General features: G+C 35.9%; 1 protein-coding gene across 2 annotated transcripts in view; it reads left to right on the forward strand.

Moving 5' to 3' along the window:
• Positions 1-22,411, forward strand: part of RBBP8 (RB binding protein 8, endonuclease) — a 78,042-nt gene that overhangs the window by 38,448 nt on the left and 17,183 nt on the right. For both annotated transcript variants that reach the window (XM_040264722.1, XM_040264721.1), the window contains 6 exons: positions 4,007-4,119; positions 8,432-8,498; positions 16,399-16,574; positions 18,570-18,674; positions 20,084-20,169; positions 21,684-21,796. In XM_040264722.1, the coding sequence (XP_040120656.1) occupies positions 4,007-4,119; positions 8,432-8,498; positions 16,399-16,574; positions 18,570-18,674; positions 20,084-20,169; positions 21,684-21,796 (660 nt within the window). The remainder of the gene's footprint in view (positions 1-4,006; positions 4,120-8,431; positions 8,499-16,398; positions 16,575-18,569; positions 18,675-20,083; positions 20,170-21,683; positions 21,797-22,411) is intronic.

The following is a 22,411-nucleotide window of genomic DNA, read 5'->3' on the forward strand; positions in this document are numbered from 1 at the left end:
ACATCAAGAGATGTTTAGATGAAAGGAATTAATGCAATAAAGATAAATTAGACAATAAAATGTTCTAATTTAATGTGGCTTGCTTGTTTGTGTTTTACTACTGCTGTTATTATATTACATTTATAGACTTTCCTTCAAGGAAGCAAAGTATTTCCCTTAATCTAAGGAATAGTCACTGTGCTAAAGAAGTAGATAGAAGAAATCTGAACTAAGCAGTTAAACCATGGTTGTCTGATAGATTTTAATATCTTTAAAAGCTCTTTTGGCAGTCATAGGAAGCACATGTTTCAACTGTTGTTAAAAGGGAAAATCGGTACTCATAATCAGAGGATTTGTGGTTCTCCAGTTTTCAAATACTGAACCAAATGTCTTTTGTCTTGCTAAGTCTTCTTACTCATAGATTTGAATTTAAATGTATTCTTCAGGAGACCTTCCCTGACTTCCTAGACTAGGTTTAGTTCTGCTGTGTGCTTTCATAGTATCCTGTATTTCCACTTTAATGTGAATCCTGTGTATGCGTGTGTCTGCTCAGTTGTGTCTAATTCGGTGTGACACCATGAACTGTAGCCCACCAGGCTCCTATGGTTTTCTAGGTAAGAATACTGGAGTATGTTGCCATTTCCTGCGCCAAGGGGTCATCCTGACCTAGGAATCGAACCCACATCTCTTGCATTGACAGGTGGATTCTTTACCGCTGTGCCACCTGATCATGCTTTATTTTAAATACTTATTATTGTCTGTCTTTTTCTAGTAGACTGTAAGCCCTTTAAAAGAAGTGACATTATCTTGGTCACTGTTGTATTTTAGCACGGACAGTACTCATTATAGGTGTTTAGTGAAACCCTTTTGAATGAAAATAAATCTGAGGAAGTCTTTTTAGGGTATAGCAAACAATTGAACATATTGTTTATATGGTAAGTTTTACTGCAAAGTGAACGCTTTTATTCATCTCTATGAACAAGCTGGAATATAACTCAGAATGCCTAATGCTTTTCAGCCATTAAAAGTAGAATTACTCTTCTTTCCCTTTTAACCTGCTTATAGCTACTGAAATTGCATTCTCCTGTGAAATTGAGGGTGTTTATTCGTTCTCTGAAGCAGCAGTTAAAGGTAGGCAAGAGGAAAGAAGTGGAATCCTACTGATGGAAATAGGAACTATCCTATTTTCTCACATCCATTTAAATTTAAGCTAGGATCAGTGAACAATTAGGAGTTGACTCTTTACAGATACTTTAATATTAAAAGTGGCAGTAAACTGGAGAAAACTAGAAGTAATAAACAAGCTGGGGAATATTCCTTCATTTTATAACTGCCTATACCACTGACATTTTTAAGCTTGGAAACTAAGGGTTTCAAGAGGTTGTGTTCCATGATATCTTACGACATTTTAATATATCAGAGTTGAATTCTTGGAAACAATAAGGAAAATGGTAGGGTAATGTTTAGAAAATACTTTTGTTAGAATTGATTAATGCCACTTAGCTCCTTCAGTGTTTTTCAGTGACCTTTAATGCCAGTGCTCTTTTTGGCCTCTAGATTTAACAGTTCTAGAGTTTAATAGTTTAAAGTGAATAAATTATTTACCTACAATCAGAAATTTGAATATTATTGCATGAAGCCCAAGCTATAATTTGAATAGATGTTGAAAGAGAAATATGAAATGTGAAGTATTTTTTTAAATAGTTAAAATTAAGTTTCTTCTTATAACAGTTTAACAGTGTCTTGGTTTGGAATAGTTTAGAGAGAACTTTATTTTCCTTTGGAATTTTAAAGGCAAATAGCAAGAACAACAGTAGCAGCAGCTGTTAAGTACAAGATCACAACTAGAGCACCTAATCCTCTGTTTTTATCTTCTCTCTTATTAGTATAATTTATTAAGTTGAAATAGCTTCATGTGGCTTGTGGCTACCATTTTGAACCAGAGTTCTAGACTTTTCCCAGTACTGACTTAAGATTCTGCATTCTCAGGTTAGTTTCTGTTTGTCTACCAGCTCATTACTTTCAATTTGTTTGTTTGTTTTCTTTCCCATTTTCTGTCTTCATGGTCTTGTGTCTTTAAAAATATATATGTGTGTGTGTGTGTATATATATATATATATATATATATACCTTTACAGTAGCTTTGTGGGATTTGGGGAGGGAGCCGTAATAGATGCAGATGTTCACTTTGTCATCTTTTCTTAGATCTTAATTGTCCTAATTCCTGTCTCTAGAATCTACTCCAATTAAACCATGACGCCCAGTTCTTTAACCTTTGTTCTAGACATTTTAGTCCTATTAATGCAACCTATGATCTCTAATCTTTATTTTTTATATACATATCAATACTTGTTGATATGAGTTTTACTTTTACATAAAAATCTCTAGGTTCTTTTTGTTTCAGTTGTCTAGTTTTTATCTCCTTGTTTTAAAATTCAGGGAATGTCCTACCATGCTATTACTTCCATAGACATTTATGTATACTTAGTATCTTATTAAGTTATTGAGTTAAAATTATTATGTAGAATTTATATTTGCTAAATTCCTAAAGTGGAATGTGTGTCTTTTTTTTCAACCATATTTTTTCCTGGTTATATAAATAATGAAATTAGAGAAATTTTGAAAAATAAGCAAAATACTAAGAAGCAAATCTTCTATGTTGGTACTTATGAGATAACTATTAGTAACATTTTGGAAAACACCTTTCTTTTCATCACCCACCCCTTTCATGTATGTATTCCCTCTTCCCTTCAGCCCTTAAAATAATTAGTAAAATCTATTTCATAATCTAACATTGGAGTCTTTATTTATTTATTTTTAATATAAATTTATTTATTTTAATTGGAGGCTAATTACTTTGCAATATTGTATTGGTTTTGCCATACATTGACATGAATCCGCCATGGGTGTACACATGTTCCCTATCCTGAACCCCCCTCCCACCTCCCTCCCCACTGCATCCCTCTGGGTCATCCAAGTGCACCAGCCCCGAGCACCCTGTATCATGCATTGAACTTGGACTGGCGATTCACTTCACATATGATAATATACATGTTTCAATGCCATTCTCCCAAATCATCCCACCCTCGCCTTCTCCCACAGACTCCAAAAGACTGTTCTATACATCTGTGTCTCTTTTGCTGTCTCTCATACAGGGTTATCATTACCATCTTTCTAAATTCCATATATATGCTTTAGTATACTGTATTGGTGTTTTTCTTTCTGGCTTACTTCACTCTGTATAATCGGCTCCAGTTTCATCCATCTCATTAGAACTGATTCAGATGTATTCTTTTCAACCGCTGAGTAATACTCCATTGTGTATATGTACCACAGCTTTCTTATCCATTCATCTGCTGATGGACATCTAGGTTGCTTCCTGGAGTCTTTTTAAAACTGAAAGAACATAACTTTTTTTTAAACTTTGTATTCTTTGACCTTTAGTATTCATTCAACTACAAAAGTTGTTGCACTCATTATGTGTGATATGCTATGCTAGGCAAAGCAGATGGAAGTTTGCATCCAGTCCATTGGTACTGGACTGGGTTCAATTTTTGGGTCTAATAAATTAAAAAACAAGGTCACTTTTTTCAATAAATAAGTTCCCCTCAAAGAGTTTAAAAATTACCAGATTTTTATAGAATTGCACTCAGAATTACAGCCTGCAGAAAATGATATAGCATGATTTCAGCCTGTATGGGAATATGTGAAAGGCATTATAACTAATTAATTTTCTCTGTATTTTCCAAGTCAATTCTTTAATTATTCCTAAAGTATAAAAACCCTGAAATTAATATATGGAGCAGTATCTTTTAGTAGTTGAAAAATGTTTTTTATTTCAGTTTGAGGCATAATTGATAAATTGTTTTTAAATGTTTATCCTGGTGATTTGATAAATGTATACATTGTGAAAGGATCCCTACCATTTGGTAAATTAATACATCCATCACCTCACATATTTTTATGTTTATTTTTTGATAAGAACATTTTAGTTCTACTCTAAAAATACTTTGTTTGTGTTTCATAGATTAAGAGCAGGATTATGTGATCGCTGTGCAGTAACTGAAGAACATATGCGGAAGAAGCAACAAGAGTTTGAAAATATTCGGCAGCAGAATCTTAAACTTATCACAGAGCTTAGTGAGTTTCCTTTCTTCACATACTAAGTATTTAAAACATAGTATGGTACTGTTAAACACCTATTATTAAATTGGTTACAACCGGATGGGTTTACATGTTTTCTTCATTTAGACACAAGGTCAGATGTCTTTTTTTTCCCTTTTTGTAGATTTAATCTCATGCTTATTTTAGTAAGAAATAGGGTATAGATTGTTTGTTGTTTTGTGATCCCATGGACTGTAGCTCCACTGGACAGACTCCTCTGTCCATGGAATTTTTGAGGGTGTAGAAAGGTTGTACAAATACTGTCCATGTTGGTCTTAAAGTCTTAAAAGCTGTAAGACAAGAAGCACATTTTCTTTGGATATATCCATATTTACTTCTTTGGTTTTATTTCATGTAATTTGATTATTTATATTTAGTAAATATAGACACAAAGCAGACAATGTAATACAACGATGTATACTTTCCTGATTTTCACTATTTTTTTACACACTGTTACAAGTATATAATTTTCATATTAGTCTACTTACCCATTTCCTGTAGGATTTTCTTACATTTATCTTCCTTTCCAAACTAATTCCATATATTGACATTTTTTTTCTATTAATTATATTGCTATCCTCTGGTTACTCAAGCAGAATATATGAATAAATGCTCATTATTATAAAATGAGATAGAAAAAACATAGTTTTGTTTTGCTCCCAGAGATAACCACTATTAAGAACTTAATAAATATCTTTCCAGGTCCAAGTTTATCTATCTTTTGTTTACCTCTGTCCCTCACTTTACCCCCTCCTCTCTCTTCTTTTTTAAATTTTAATAGGATCATCTCCAAAATATTCTTCTTGTTCTGACATACGTTGTTTTGGACTGTAAGAAATCTTTACATGTTTATATAGTTCAGTTCACTCGCTCAGTCATGTCTGACTCTTTGCGACGCCATGAACCGCAGCATGCCAGGCCTCCCTGTCCATCACCAACTCCTGGAGTTTACCTAAACTCATGTCCATTGAGTCAGTGATGCCATCCAACCATTTCATCTTCTGTCATCCCCTTTTCCTCCTGCCCTCAGTCTTTCCCAGCATCAGGGTCTTTTCAAATGAGTCAGCTCTTCGCATCAGGTGGCCAAAGTATTTGAGTTTCAGCTTCAACATCAGTCCTTCTAATGAACACCCAGGACTAATCTCCTTTAGGATGGATTGGTTGGATCTCCTTGCAGTCCGAGGCACTCTCAAGAGTCTTCTCCAGCACCACAGTTCAAAAGCATTAATTCTTCGGTGCTCAGCTTTCTTCACAGTCCAACTCTCCCAACCATACATGACTACTGGAAAAACCATAGCCTTGACTAGACGGACCTTTGTTGGCAAAGTAACGTCTCTGCTTTTTAATATGCTAAGTTGGTCATAACTGTCTTTCCAAGGAGTAAGCATCTTTTAATTTCATGGCTGCAATCACCATCTGCAGTGATTTTGGAGCCCAAAAGTCAGCCACTGTTTCCACTGTTTCCCCATCTATTTCCCATGAAGTGATGGGACCAGATGCCATGATCTTAGTTTTCTGAATGTTGAGCTTTAAGCCAGCTTTTTCACTCTCCTCTTTCACTTTCATCAAGAGGCTCTTTAGTTCTTCTTCACTTTCTGCCATAAGGGTGGTGTCATCTGCACATCTGAGGTTATTGATATTTCTCCTGGCAATCTTGATTCTAGCTTGTGCTTCTTCCAGCCCAGTGTTTCTCATGATGTACTCTGCATAGAAGTTAAATAAGCAGGGTGACAATATACAGCCTTGACGTACTCCTTTTCCTATTTGGAACCAGTCTGTTGTTCCATGTCCAGTTCTAACTGTTGCTTCTGACCTGTATATAGGTTTCTCAAGAGCCAGGTTTAGACCCATAGATTTTGTGGTGTGTATGAATACTTGTATGCATGCATTTATTTAGGAAATTAAGGTTATCAGTGAGTAGAAAACTATTACATTTTCATTTATGACATTAACTTCTTGAAGAAGTAGGACTGTTTTCCTAAAATTACGCCACCCTCTCAATAATCCTCATCATTTTCTTTACCTTGTTTCTTTATTTCCTGTAAAATAGAAATTGGATCTGAAAGCTTGATAGGTCCAGATTAAACCTTTTTGACAACCGTACTTCATAGGTAAAATTGTCTACTTTATATTGCATCCTATCAGGATATAGGTATTGTCAGGTTCTTCCACTCTTTGGGGGTTAATTGTTAGACTTCTCGATTATACAGTTGAATCTTCCTCTGGTACCAAGTAGTCTGAGTTGGAAGGATGGATGTGTAAAATTTTGAAATCTTGCAAAAATACAGTTCTCCCTCAATCTTTAATAATTTTAGTATCCATTGGTGATTCTGGCCTGAATTAATTATTTAATTACAGATTACAAAATGATAATTTTCCATTTCTGTTATTATTCTTAGATTCATCAGCTGGCATTTTTCTGTAAACAAGAATTCTCCCTCATCAGTTAGGGCTACTGGTTACCGTAGGATGTAGTTCCTACTAGAAAGGCATGATACATCTTAATATTTTTCCTTTAATTTCCAGTTTTCAGAATTAGATCTTATATATTAGTTACCTATAATGGTGACGAATGAGGTGTTGTGTGTTGAGTATGTTATGTTTCGTTTTGCTCTGGAGGTGAGTGGGGCTTTCTCTGTTTTGAGCATAATAGACACTTGGAATTTTATGTATTTAGTGTGTCAGTTATGTTAATTATTATATTGATACTGATTACCTCAGTCTTGTTTGCCTACTCTCTTTTGGTAATTACTTCTGTCATGTTTGGAGAAGGAAACGGCAACCCACTCCAGTACTCTTGCCTAGAAAATCCCATGGATGGAGGAGCTTGGTGCAGGCTACTGTCCATGGGGTCGCAAAGAGTCGGGCACGACTGAGCCACTTCACTTCACTTCTATCATGTTAGTTTGAGGCCTTCTGTCTTTTAAATCTTTAAACACTCTATTATTATGTAAGGTAATGCTGTTATCTGAAATACTTGGGAATCTATATATGAGTCATATTCTACTGACTCTAGTGGTCATTGAATTAGGATCACTCTGGCTCCATTCCAGGAGTTTAGGCTTGAACTGGAAATCTCAAGTTCAGTTTCTCCATCAATGCTGATACAAACAACTGCTTGCTTACTCTGCTTGGATTTCACTCACAATTTGTTTTTGTTGTTGATTGTGGCAGTGGTGTGGGAGTCTCTTGGATGTCTCTTTCTGTGTCTGGCTCAGGTGTCCTCTCGGATCCTTTCCATTTTCTTAACAGCCCAAAGTAAACCTTTTTTTCCTTGGAATTTCATTTAACATTTTATCTGTGCTTCTCTTAACACCTTTGTTAGTTTCAGCAGTTTTTTTTAAAAAAGTTTATATAATATCTTGTGTCTTATTAGACTATACTTTCCTTTAGGTCACTGTCATATCTGAAAGTTTTCGTGGAGTTTTTTTCCCGATCCTCCAAAGGAGGCAGTTTAGTAGCCCTCACATACTGTATATAGTCAACAAATTTTTATTTACTCAATGTAAGAAAATATGTTGAGTTTTTAAACCACTAAATTATTAACAGGTTTTTGGAGTGTGATTAACTTTCTTTATTAGAGGTTAATTGTACTTATTCTGACTTGATCTCTTTGATATATTCCTCCTAGTAAAACACATGCTTAACCAGTGACATAGTATCAAGGATTAATAAAAATTTTGTTCTGGCAGCCATAGAAATTATAGCCCCAAACTGAGTTTTTGCTTTATAAATAAGGATGATAGGAAAATTTAGTCAAGGTAGAGTCAAACAAGGAGGTGCTACTTCAGTGGTATATTAAGTTACTGATACCATAATTATTCATGCAATATAGAGTATGACTAAGAAAGAAAGTCTACTTAAGTGTGCTTCTGTTATAAAAAATTACACTGATATTCACTGTTATATTTTATGATTAGATTTGAGATAAATGACTCACTAAAATGGTATTTGAAATTAGTAGGACTGAGTAACCAGGTAGAATGCTTTCTTGTCCTCAGTATGAATAATTAAACTATACTGCCCAGTACATGAGGTCCTCTTTCTTTTTTGCCCACAAGCATTACATAAAATTATCAGTTAATCATTTATGTGAAACTGGCACAGTGTGAGCTGTAGTAATCACTACCTAGTAACAAATTAGTTTTGAATAGTAGCATTAACCCTGACTAACATACGACTTAGAATTTGAAATCCTAATTTCTCTATGACTGTTGAAATTGTTGAAAGAGCCTGACATGCATCCTAATATAGCTATAATTTATGCTTTCTTTTCACATTATTTAAGTGAATGAAAAGAACACTCTACAGGAAGAAAATAAAAAGCTTTCTGAACAGCTGCAGCAGAAAATTGAGTAAGTATTTTTTCTTAATTGTGACAGAAAATTGAGTATTTTCTCCTACCTTCTCTTTCTTCATTTTACTTAGCTATGCAAACTGTAAAGGTATATTAAGAATCAAAGATTTCTTTTTTAAAAATTATAAAGTATTCTGCAGTTGAAAATACAAGGAAAATCACTGTATTTTTTGTTTCAGAAGTATATATAAAGACTTTGTATGCATCTCTTATCTTATACTCTTAGAAGAGTATAAAGAGTATAAAGTATATACTTTAAAGAGTATAAAGTATAAGAGTATACTCACAAGAGTATACATGTGAATGTATAAATTATCAAAACATTTTAATTTAAAGCATTTTCATTTTTATAACTATTATAAATAAATTATTCAAATAAATTATTTGAAATACTTTTATTTTAAATAAATACTTGAGTTTTGTTACCACCTTTCCAGCTCTGTCCTAGAAACTTAGTAAAAGTAATATGAATGATTATTTCCTCTTACATGTTTCTCAGGCCTAGAGAACTTCCTCCTTTCCCTCTTCCCCCTCTCTCCCAGTTTCTGTTAATAAAAATAATAACTTTTATCCTGTATACCAGTTATTCTTCTTGGTGTTCTGTGTTTATTATTTCTAATCCTCACTGTGATTCTTCAAGGTAGTTTTATTGTCTCTACTTTATGGACAAGGAATCCACATCTTACAGAAGTCAAATAACTTGCCATGGTCTCACAACTAGTAGATAACAAGACATCACTCAGAACCCCATCTTCTGACTTAGAAGACTCTGTTCTCTCTATTATTTGACAGTGTCTCAAAAAAAGAATCTGTTTTTCTGGGTCTAGTCTGATACAGAGCAAGAGATATGGCCAGTTCTTAGTTCTCATTTATGTCGTTTATGTAATATATTTTAAGAGTTATAATTCTGGATAGTCTTAATGGTTTCCAAGGTTTTTAAAGACTGTTGAATTTAAGTGGACATCTGCAAAAACTTTGCTAAACTATGTAGACATAACATGATTTTGCCTTAGTTATTGTCTTACGTATAAACACATCTCACAAGTGGAATTAGCATCTTTAATCATATCACTGCTTTTTTTAAGTAGTTGATGTCCAAAAAGATTTTTATATTTTTACCATGTTAGCAGTCCACTGAATATTGGTAGGCAAGGAGAGTTTTGAGGGGGGATAACAAATGAGGAAAGAAGGATTTGGGGCCAGACTGAAGTTATTAAACAAGTGTGTATGAAGATGTCAGCACTTACTGATTTTACTTGTGCTGAATATTGAAGTGAGGCTAGAACACAAATTCACAATCATTTCTATATGATTCCAAAGCCTCAAATGGTTTTTTTGAAACGTTACAACATACCCTCACCTCAACTGACAAGATACTTTTTATTATTGTTGTTCAGTTGCTAAGACGCATCTGACTTTTTGTGACCCATGAAATGTAGCCCGCCAGGCTTCTCTATCCTTGGGATTTAGCAGGGAAGAATACTGGAGTAGGTTGCAATTTCCTTCTCCAGGGGATCTTCCTGACTCAGGGATCAAACCCACATCTCCTGCATTGGCAGGCAGATTCTTTACCACTGAGCCACCAGGGAAAGCCCAGTTTTTATTATAGTCTTCCTTATTTGTCCCACTTCCTGTGAGCATTCCTGTGCTTTACTGTGATAATATCAGTGTGCTTGACTGCAGGGTGATACCTCAGGCTCCACTGAAAGTGTTTTGTAACAAACTGTATATTCTCTGTATTACCCTTCATTTCTGAATTGCATCTGGTTCAAAGATTTCAGATGAGTGGTTGTTGACCTACGTTAATTTATGTTCTGTGATGTAAAGGTCACCCCAATCATATCAGTGAGTTTAGGGCATGTATCTTTTATTTAGTACATGCCTCCCTCAGGACATTATAGGGGATAATCTGTTATGTCTTTCAGTTCTCTCCTGAAATTTAAGACAGTTATTCACATAAGCCAGCTTATTCTCCTCAAACATATTCTCTTTTGCTTTCAATTGGAAAAAAAGCAAATATTATCTTGTCTGAAGTTTCTCTAAACTTTAGAAAAAGTATTATTTTATTTATATGTTTTCTTGCTAAATGCGGTAATTCTGATTCACCTAATCTAGGTTAGATGTTACAGATAACTTTTAAGGTAGGACAGTTGTTCAGTGACAGTATAGTAAATTATTCAGAAAAAGGTTTGCTATTATGAAATTTAAAATACATATTCAACTGTACCAGTCACAGAAAGAAAATAATTAAGTTTTGAGGACATGACTCACTTTGTTTTGGGAAATGAATGTCCTGGGTGAGTGAAAGTCAGTTTTTTTTTTAAACCCTCGCCCTCGGCATTGAAAGTGCAGAGTCCTAATCACTGGGCCAGGGAAATTCCCTCAGTGTTCTCTTTTAAACTGAATTCCTTGTATAACTTAAATCACCATTGTTTAAATAACTTTTATATAGGTTCACTGTCTCCCAAGTGTATTTAATTTTAGTGAGATGATACTGTTGGTAAGTTCTAAGTCTGGGTAGAGATCACTTTACGGAGTGATACTTGTTGATTCTGATTTTAACTTCTGGGACCATCTGGAACAAGTTTATCCTTCCTTCTACTTGATGGCCCTTTGTGTGCATTAAAGATAGGTATGGGGCCTTCCTGAGTCTTCATCATAAGTAGGTAAATATGCAGAGTAAATATTTTCTGTTCATTAACTATTCCTCATGAGACATTACTTGAAGACTCTTCAAATTATTTCTCTGTAATGTTTCAGTTTGTCAATATTTTAATTAAGTCAATCCTCTAGGTATAGTCTGACCAGTAGAGTAGTACTGCCCACTCCATTTTTCTGTATCTTTTTACTTACATTGTATGTGCTTGCATGCTCAGTTGTTCAGTCATGTCCAACTCTTTGTGATCCCATAGACTGTAACCTACCAGGCTCCTCTGCCCATGGGATTCTCCAGACAAGAATACTGGAGTGGGTTGCTCTTTCCTCCTCCAGGGGATCTCCCTGATGTGGAAGCTCAAACCCGCATCTCCTATATTTCCTGCATTGAAAGGCAGATTCTTCACCACTGACCCACCTGGGAAGCCCTAATATTAATGTGGTCAAGATAGGTATATTTTGACCTTACTGGGTTTACTGCTAACTAGAACCTTCCAAGTCAAAGTCTTCCCCTATCCTCTACTTGTAGACTTTTTGTGGTGGTATAAAAATACTGGACTTTAGAGTCATGACTTTGTAGTAGTTGTTGGCAGAAACCTTACATCAAAGGAGTCTTCATTGTAAAATAAGTGTAATATTGATTAAATACTATTTTCTGGGCATTGCATTATGTTTTTACATATATCATTTCTTTCAACTTTTCCAGAAAAATGAAGTAGGAAAGTACAGTACTGTATCTACTTTAATAGATGAAGTAACTGAGACTCAGAAAGGTTAACTAACTTACCCAACATGACTAGTAAGTGTGGCTCAGATGGTAAAGAATTCTCCTACAATGCAGGAGACCTGTGTTCAATCCCTAAATTAACCAAAAGGTGTGGCATAAACTTTTAACTTTTCTCAGAAAACCAGAATGAGACGAAATGCTTTAAAGAAGAAGTTTAGTTAAGACATATAAAGTTGTATTTTTCCCTTTTTCTTTTATGACAAAGGACAAAGGAGGACAAAGCCAGCACTCATTTACTTAGTTTAGACACCTCTAGTTAGAGCTGGTTTTTTTTTTAGGGGGGGAGGGTTCCCTTTTGTGATCCCAGGTACTTCTAGATTGACTGCCAGGAAACCAATTTCTTCTCGTGACTCATTCATGTTTCAGGTTGAATTTTTATGACTAATAGGCAGGTAGCCTGTGACGTGATTAGTTAAAGCAAGGTCAGATAGATTTCACACTCCATTAATTTGTAAGAGTTGCTCATATGACTTTAGCTTACTTTGTTTTTTCCAGAATAAAATGGTAATTGTAGGTAGATATTAGCTCTAAAGGTTTTCCTTGGAATGGAGCATAGGATTATAGACCACAATAATACTGATATTATCTAGAAAATTAAGATATAAATCTGTTAGGAAAAATTAATCTCAATTTAAAAAACTGTGTTGGTCATAGTTTATAAAAATCTCATTCTTTGGAAATGCATAGTCATACAAATTGATAGGACTATATTAGAAAAACTGGTTTTGTCAGCCTGACAGACGATAAAAATTATTGGCAAATAAGGTCAAAAATGGTTTGACATGGGAAAGTCAGCTGAGTTAAAATGAATTTATTTTACTCAATACCCACAATTCAGTCATAACCCAATCTTTGTGTACCTTCAGTCTTGAATTGGGCAAGAACCTATGCCTAGATCAGCACGAATTTATTTTTCTAGTGGAATCAGGAATCTTCCATATTCATTCATTCAACAAATACTTATTGAGCATGTACCAGGTACCCACTATTGCAGATACTCGTGATGTATCAGTGAGCCAAAAAGAGCCTTAGCCTTTTGGAGCTCACAATTCTAGCCAATGAGCAGTAGACAAATCAATTATGTACTAGGTTAGAAGGCAGTAACTGCTATGGATAAAGTAACAGTGGAATAATAATAAGGAATGGGAGTACTAGGGTGTGGGAAGGGGGTTGCAGTTTTAAATAGCATGTTTAAGGCAGGCAATGATGAGAAGGTAAAACTCCAGCGAACACTTAGAAAAGATGAGGTAATTGGCCTTGTGATACCTGGGAGTGAGCATTCCAAGCAGATGGGACAGCTGGAGCAAAGCACATGAAGTCGGAACGTGCCTGGTGTGTCTGAGGAGCCTCGGGGAAGCAAGAGTGGCTGGAGTAGAAGATAATTTGAAAGGGGTCAGATAGGTAATAAGGGGAGGGAAATAAATCAATCATTATAAGGACTTTGACTTGTGTTTTCAGTTAAGTGGGAAGATGTGACAGGTTTTAATCAGAAGAGTGACATAGTATGACTTGTTTTAATGGAACTGTTTGAGTCCTACTTGTAGTCAGTCATTAGTCCCATGGTCTATACCAAGGATAACAGTATTGTCTTTGGGAGTCTGGCTGCCAGGGTTTAGATCCTGTTTCTGTTACTTACTTTTATTTTAGTAAGTCACTTAATCTCTATATCTTACTTTTTCCCTTTGTAAAGTGAGAGTAATACATTATGCTTAAACTGATACATGTAGCACTTTGAAGAGTGCCTGCCACTACAACCCTGCAACTAACATTGGTGCTATCAGTGTTGGTATTACTTCAGTTCAGTTCAGTCACTCAGTCATGTCTGACTCTTTGCGACCCCATGGACTGCAGCACGCCAGGCCTCCCTGTCCATCACCAACTCCTGGAGCTTACTCAAACTTACGTCCATTGAGTTGATGATGTCATCTAACCATCTCATCCTCTATCATCCTGTTCTTCCGCCTTCAGTCTTTCCAGGCATCAGTCTTTTCAAATGAGTCAGTTCTTCTCATCAGGTGGCCAAAATATTGGAATTTGAGCTTTCAATGAATATTCTGTACTGTTTTCCTTTAGGATGGACTGGTTGGATCTCCTTGCAGTCTAAGGGACTCTCAAGAGTCTTTTCCAACACCACAGTTCAAAAGCATCAGTTCTTTGGTGCTCAGCTTTTTTTTGTAGTCCAGCTCTCATATCCATACATGACTATTGGAAAAACCATAGCTTTGACTAGATGGACCTTTGTTGGCAAAGTAATGTCTCTTCTTTTTAATATGCTGTCTAGGTTGGTCATAACTTTTCTTCCAAGGAGCAAATGTCTTTTAATTTCATGGCTGCAGTCGTCATTTGCAGTGATTTTGGAGTCCAAAAAAAATAAGGTCTCTCACTGTTTCCATTGTTTCCTCATCTATTTCCCATGAAGTGATGGGACCAGATGCCATGATCTTAGTTTTTTGAATGTTGAGTTGCCAACTTTTTTTCACTCTCCTCTTTCACTTTCAAGAGGCTCTTTAGTTCTCCTTTGCTTTCTGCCATAGTGTAGTGTCATCTGCATATCTAAGGTTATTGATACTTCTCCCGGGAATCTTGATTCCAGCTTGTGCTTCTTCCAGTCCAGCGTTTCTCATGATGTACTCTGCATATTCGTTAAATAAGCAGAGTGACAGTATACAGCCTTGTATTATTTAAGACACTGAATTTGTCGTTTGCCAGTCTTATTGGTGTGTGCAGGTCAGGAAGCAACAGTTAGAACTGGACATGGAACAATAACTGGTTCCAAAGAAGAAAAGGAGTACGTCAAGGCTGTATATTGTCACCCTGTTTATTTAACTTATATGCAGAGTACATCATGAGAAGCACTGGGCTGGAAGAAACACAAGCTGGAATCAAGTTTGCTGGGAGAAATATCAATAACCTCAGATACGCAGATGACACCACCCTTATGGCAGAAAGTGAAGAGGAACTAAAAAGCCTTTTGAAGAAAGTGAAAGTGGAGAGTGAAAAATTTGGCTTAAAGTTCAACATTCAGAAAACTAAGATCATGGCATCCGGTCCCATCACTTCATGGGAAATAGATGGGGAAACAGTGGAAACAGTGGCTGACTTTATTTTTTTGAGCTCCAAAATCACTGCAGATGGTGACTGCAGCCATGAAATTAAAAAGCATTTACTCCTTGGAAGGAAAGTTATGACCTAGACAACCTAGACAGCATATTCAAAAGCAGAGACATTACTTTGCCAAAAAGGTCCGTCTAGTCAAACCTGTAGTTTTTCCAGTAGTCATGTATGGATGTGAGAGTTGGACTATAAAGAAAGCTGAGCGCTGAAGAATTGATGCTTTTGAACTGTGGTGCTGGAGAAGACTCTTGAGAGTCCCTTGGACTACAAGGAGATCCAACCAGTCCATCCTAAAGAAGATCAGTCCTGGGTGTTCATTGGAAGGACTGATGTTGAAGCTGAAACTCCAGTACTTTGGCCACCTGATGCAAAGAGCTGACTCATTTGAAAAGACCCTGATGCTGGGAAAGATTGAGGGCAGGCAGAGAAGGGGAGGACAGAGGATGAGATGGTTGGATGGCATCACCAACTCAATGGACGTGAGTTAGGGTAGACTCCGGTGATAGACAGGGAGGCCTGGCGTGCTGCAGTCCATGGGGTTGCAAAGAGTTGAACATGACTGAGCGACTAAACTGAACTGAAATGAAAACTTACTGATTCTGTCGTCAGTGTTTAATACTGGTCCCTTCCTTTCCATTCCTATCTTCAGAATTCTAGCTCAAACCCGCAGATGCTCCTGCCTAGACTATTACAGCCACTGCCGCCTTTCTTTCTGTCCCACTAATCTTGCACAGTCCTGCTGCTAGATTGTCATATTACTGCCATCTCTAAAACCTTAGTTCCTTTCCTCTTGCTTTGTAAATGATGTGCATACTTAACTCGAGGCTCTCCTTCATGTAGTTCCAGCGTGTCCCTCTCTAACACAAGTACATGGTACTACTGCCTGCCTTCCTCAAACTTGCAGGATCCTCTTTGGATTTTCTCTGCCATTTAAAATTCTTTTAATTTTCGCCTCAAGTACTACCAACTATACTTTCTACTTCACCTCTCACAATAATATTTTCCACCTGGTATTCTGGTCATTTGAGTATATCTCTGATCCTTGTATTTAGGAATGTTAGATGCAAGGAATTATTTCTCTTCCAACTTGGTACCTGTGTTTGGCTGCTGTTGTTTATTCACTCAGTCTTCGTGTCCTACTCTTTTGCAGTCCCATGGACTGCAGCCCACCAGGCTCCTCTGTCCTTGGGAGTTTCCAGGCAAGGATACTGGAGTGGGGTGCCAAGTCCTCCTTCAGGGGATCTTCCTGAGAGTGTTCTGCTATAGCTCATATCATATGGTAGATGTTTTAATAAATATTTATTGAACTAATTTTCTTCTAATTGTCCTTATTTTCCTCTAGGAATGATCAACCACATAAAGCAACTGATCTTGAATCTGAGGAAGATGTTATTCCAGATTCACCAATAACAACCTTTTCATTTTCTGGCACTAATCGGCTACGAAGAAAGGAGAACCTCCGTGTCCGATATATAGAGCAAACACATGCTAAACTGGAGCACTCTGGCTGTGCACATGGTGAGGATTAGAGTTGTAGCTTAGTTACCTAGTTCTGTTAAAAAAAAAAAAAAAGAGTTTTCATCTTGTTAGGAAGATAGTCACTGTTCAGGGTAACGTACATTACAACTATAACCTTAACTTCCATCAGTGAAGTGACTGGGAAGGTATCTTCTGCCTGTGTTATGTATAGACATGATTTGCTCATCTGAATATGTAAACACTCAGCATTTTACAAATGTAGGGAATAGTTTTTTCCTTTTGGTTTAAAACATATCCCTATGTGTATATCTGAGTGGGATACAATGAAAGAGGAAGGTAGGCTAACATTGAGTTCCTCTCCTGTATGCTGGTTATTATGCTGAGTGATTTGAATATATTATTACTGTATTTTAATTCTCACGACAGGTTTGTAGGGTAGCTTCTAGCACCTTCGTTTTATAGATGAGGAAAGATTTGTTCCTAAGAGGAGTTAAATAGCCTGTCGAGTGGATGAGTCAAAATTCAAATATAGATCTTCCTGCTTCTAAATTTTTGTACTTTGGAAGTATTATCCATAGCTACTCCCATCAAAGCTTTAACTACCTATTTTTATTTTTTCTAATGTGTAGCACTTGGTGGTAAATCAGGAAATTGTATTATAATGTTTCTAGTTTGTGGCTATTTCTTAATTCCAGGCACCATTTCTGGTAAATGCTTTGAAACTAAATTTCCATGTCCTGAAATTTATCCTGTGGTGTGTCACAGTGCTCATTCCTTTTAATATTGACCTAAAAGTAAATCAGTATTTAGAACTTCCATCTTTAACCTAAACTCTTTGTAACAAGGAAAGCATTTGAGGAGAAGGAGTATATCTAGTCTTAGAGATATTTTTATAATGCAGATAAATTGTTGACAGTAGCCCTGCCTTTAAAAAAATATAGTAATCTTAATTTTTGATATTGGAAAATTGACACAGTTTTTCCCCATTTTATATGAGCTTGCATCACCATCTAGTGGAAAACAAAAGCATTGTTAAAAAATCTTATACGTAATTAGGAGCTAAAGTATAATGTAACATCTTGGATCTAGAATGAACATATGTGGGCCTTTTAGTCTGGTATCATATAGGACATGAATAACCACAGATAAGCATCAGCATAGTTTAGATCATGTTTAAATCTATCTGAAAGAATATCCAGAAAAACAAATCACAGCAATTTTCTTTTTCAGGAAAGTCATCTTGTACAAATGCTCTTGGTTTGTCTCTTTGTTGTATGAGAGTAACTTGTAACTGTTTAAAACCATGTCAGTTTTAATCTTGTTCTGATCATTTTTACTTGAACAATGAAATCACTTTTGAGCCATGCAAATTATTTTAAAACTAATTTAATGACTAGTTACTCCTTTTCTTTTTCTAACACCCATGCTTGTTTATTTTAAAATGTCTGTTTGTGTGTTAATCACTCAGTCGTGTCTGCCTCTTTGTGGCTCCATGGACTGTAGCCCACCAGGCTCCTCTGTCCATGGAATTCTCTGGGCAAGAATATCGGAGTAGGTTACCATTTAGTGCTTTTTAAGGATAATTTCTAGTTATAATTAGTAAAAATCTATTCCCCTTTACTTTGTCCTTCTTTTGGTTTTCTTTGAATTAAATCCTTAAATAGTGGAATGATTTCTGATAAAGCATGTTTCAGATTTCCTTCCAGAAAATGAAAACTCTGAAAAATGATATGATGCAGTATTCATTGCAGATGAACCCACTGATTTCTACAAGGAAAGGTCACCTTAAAATATGACAACACTAGAAGGCTTAAGTCAGAAGAAGTTTATCTGTTCCAGTCCTCTTCTCCCCCACTGTCTTAACTTCCAACTATTTTTCTTAGTGAAACTAGAGGAATAACCTCTTTATTAGACTGTTAAAGTTATGTCAATAAAATAGACTTCCAGTGCATTTAAAGATAGATTTGTATTGGCATATTAATTTTATCTTCATTGTTTGTTTTGTTTGTAATCTCTCCTTTGTTTTTCCCTTAGAATTGAGAACAGTACCAAAGTCTTCAGCTCATCCACAACATAAACCTCAGGAAAGTGAAATTCTAGTGGCTGACACTTGTGATCAGAGTCAAGCTCCAGTGGCTAGTAAGCAAGATACTAAGATTATAAATTGGTGGGCAAGAGTGGCCAACCATGTGAATTTAGACAATATTTTAAAATATTTTCCATATAATTTTGTTTGTATTACTTGTTTAATAGTCTTTTTCATATTGGAAAGTAATGTATCCTGTTATTAGTTCATATTAATATCTGTGGGGTTCCCTGGTGGCTTAGATGGTAAAAAATCTGCCGGCAGTGCAGGAGACCCAGGTTCGATCCCTGGGTCAGGAAGATCTCCTGGAGAAGGGAATGGCTACCCACTCCAGTATTCTTGCCTGGAAAATTCAATGGACTGAGAAGCCTTATCCATTTTAATACAAATTGTTAGTAATTTTAATAAGGCTTTACTGTGGTTTATGCATTCATTCAACAAATATTTGAGTGCCTACTGTATACCGGGCACTAAACAAAATGTTTAACCTCATAGAGCTTACAATCTCATTGGGGGAGAAAGAAAGTAAGTATATATTAGATGAAACAGGAGCTCTAAAGAAAAATAAAGCAGGGTAAGAAGAGATTTTAGAAAGTCTCACCTTTTAAAAAGTAACATTTGAGCAGAGACTGAGAGAGCAGGTGAGTCATGTGGATTTCAGGGCAAAGGGCATCCCAGGTAGAGACATCAGTGAGCACAGAGGCCTTGAGGTGAGGGTGCTCTTTGGTTTGTTTGAAGAACATTAAGGAGCCCTTTGTGGGCAGGACAGAGTGAGTGAACAGGAGATTGTTTTGGGCAACTCTTAAGAGGAAAGAGACTGGTAGCTGGAGGTTTGCAGGATGGAGCTGAGGGTTGCAGGATGGAGCTGAGGGTTACAGGATGGAGCTGAGGGTTGATTAGAAATCAGGAGTTTGTTTTTGAAAATATATTGTTTCAGATACTGAGTAGACATTCAGGTAAAGATTTTGATGGGTAGGTGAATGTGAATATAGATGAGTCTAGGATAGAGATTGTTAGCATGTAGGGGAGATCTGAAGCCATAAGACTGGGCGAGATTGCCAAGCAAGTGAATAATGATGGGAGAAGTAGTTCCGATACTTAGACACAAGGCTCTCCATCATGGAAAGGAGTGATTCTCAACTGTATTGTATTGTTACTCCCAGTCTAAAAGCCGTTTTAGACTTTTTTTCCCTTCCAATTACTTCCTCCATGGAATTTTAATATAGCACAAGAAATCCATTTAATTATATATATTTTAATGATAATTTTTTCAGTGGCAATAAACCTGCAATGTATTGCAATTTATAGTAGGTATTTTTGGCTTTATAAAACAGAATTTTTAAAATTGTTCAGTGCCATTTTGTAAAGTGGTCCTTTGAGCTTTTTCTTTGCTTTTTTGGTACGTTTTCATATGGCTAGTTTCTACAATTGTATAATTGTGTTTTTTTTTCCTTAAACTTAGAACCGCATGGAAAAAGCAGTTATCCTTCTGATAATTTAGCTACAGTAGTTGCTGAAACACTTGGACTTTGTGCTCAAGAAGAATCTGTAAGTAATTGTTTAGTTTGGTAATAAATATGAATTAATTAGTGTCCTCTGAGGTCAGTTTTTAGAGAATTAAGCAAGAGAAAAAATTTTTTATCCAAAAATCATTAGATAAAGGCCTAGAACAAAATTGATGTCACTAGAAAAGGCCCATTTATAGTATTCATTCCAGGCAATTGCAGAAAACTATCAAGTCTTAGAATTCTTGGGATATAGGTTATGGGTTGAGTCAGAATTTAGATGATTTAATAGGGAACTCTGCTCAGTGTTATGTGGCAACCTAGATGGGAGGGGAGTTTGGGGGAGAATGGATACATGTGTATATATATGGCTAAGTCTCCTTGCTGTCCACCTGAAACTATCACAACATTGTTAATTGGCTATACTCCAGTAAAAAGCTAAATAATGAAAAAAACCTTAGACAGCTTAGAGGGTTTAGCCAAACCTCTTCCCTGTCCCCTCTCCTTCCTACCCTGTTCCAACTTGAAGATTTAAACCTTTAGATTGAGTTCAGAATTTATTGGGTCTTTTTGACATCCTTTAAACTGGGCTTTGATTTGGAAAACAGACTAAATTCATGGGTCTACTACAGATGCTTTAATTCTTTGTCCTTACAAATGCCAATCCAGTTAGACCACATCTTAAGGATTGAGTCAGAAATTAACCCCATGATTTTCTTTTCATTATTTAGTACTTCCTTATATCAGATACATTTACTATTTTTCTTAACCAATCTCTAAAAAATAGAAGCCTTGAATTTGTCAATCTTAAGGAAGCTTCATTTTGATACAGCTTTGAAACATATCCCTTTGCTTTAGTCAGTAAATGCATATAGGCTCTTATGAAGTTTTCTTGCTGTTGAATTTCCAAAATTGAATTGACTTTTGACTATATTTGAATTTTTTTTTGTGGCGGGGGTGGGATGGGGTTCTTTCTAGTTTTAAAACTGACTTCAAGTGATGGTGGTTAGTTTTTACACTTTGAACTCTAAACATAAACTTGGCATGTCAGTAGTTTAGACACCAAACCTATTGAGGGAACTGATCTCTAAAGATTTGCTACTCAAAGTGTGATCCACAGGCCAACAGCATCTTCATCCCTGGAAGTTTGTGAGAGAGAGAAAATCTTAAATCCAGCCCAGATTTACTGAAAGAGAACTTATGTTTTCATAGGATCCTCAGTTGATCTGTGTGTATGCAAGAGTTTGGGAAGCACTGCTCTTTAAATATCCTTTTAAATTCATCTCCTATAAGTATAAATAATCATCTCTGTTCCCTTCCTCTCATCTAACTAACCTGGTTTTTTAGAATTAGCAACTATCAGTCTGCTTTCTGTCCTTAAGAATTTACGTATTCTGGATAACTTATTTAAATGGAATTATATGTGTCTTTTGTGTCTAGCGTCTTTCACTTAGCCTGTTTTCAAGTTCATCTGTATCACAACATGTATCAGTATTTCATTCCTTTTTAAGAATAATCCTCCATTGTATTTATGTACTTTATATTTTATTATTGAAGGAATCTCGAGGCCCTCAGAGCCCTCTTGATGATGAGCTCTACCACTGTCTGGAAGGAGATCACAAAAAACAAGCTTTTGAGGAATGTAGAAGAAATAGTGAAGATAATTTAAGGTAATTTGGGGCACTTTGGTAAAAACTTATAAACTGTTAATGATATTCCATTGCAGCGAGTTCCACAGATTTAAACTATTTCTCTCCCTCAGCTTGTTATTCTGGTTGTATTTTTATTAAAAAAAAAAATTTCCCCCAGTTTATGACCTGTTAAGGGCTTTTTGCGTTACTGTAGAGATCGGGATGTTACTATTAGGTTCTTTCTGTACTTCTGTCAAGCAGTGCTTCAGAGGTCCTAGCCTCATCTCTTTTTAGGATCCGGTCATCCCTCCTGGATTTGTATTTCCTAAAACTGAATGTTGAATGAAATCCATCATTAGCTCTGATGAGCGTTCAAGATTGGGATACACTCTTGCTTTTACTAACTTTAGAACATCCATTAACTAACAATACTATATTTATGTAGCATTTTGCTTCTTTTTTAAATACATACATCACATTTAATTGTCATTATACTAGGTCATTAAAGTAGGTTTTATTACCCCCATATTTTACAGTCAACAAAAATGCAGCCCACAGAAGTTAAATGTCTTTAAGACCACGCAACTATTAAGTGGGCTTCCCAGGTGGTGCTAGTGGTAAAGAACCTGCCTGCTATTGCAGGAGATGTAAGAG

The sequence above is a fragment of the Oryx dammah genome, unplaced genomic scaffold (genome assembly GCF_014754425.2).
Source record: "Oryx dammah isolate SB20612 unplaced genomic scaffold, SCBI_Odam_1.1 HiC_scaffold_22, whole genome shotgun sequence".
Lineage (NCBI taxonomy): Eukaryota > Metazoa > Chordata > Mammalia > Artiodactyla > Bovidae > Oryx > Oryx dammah.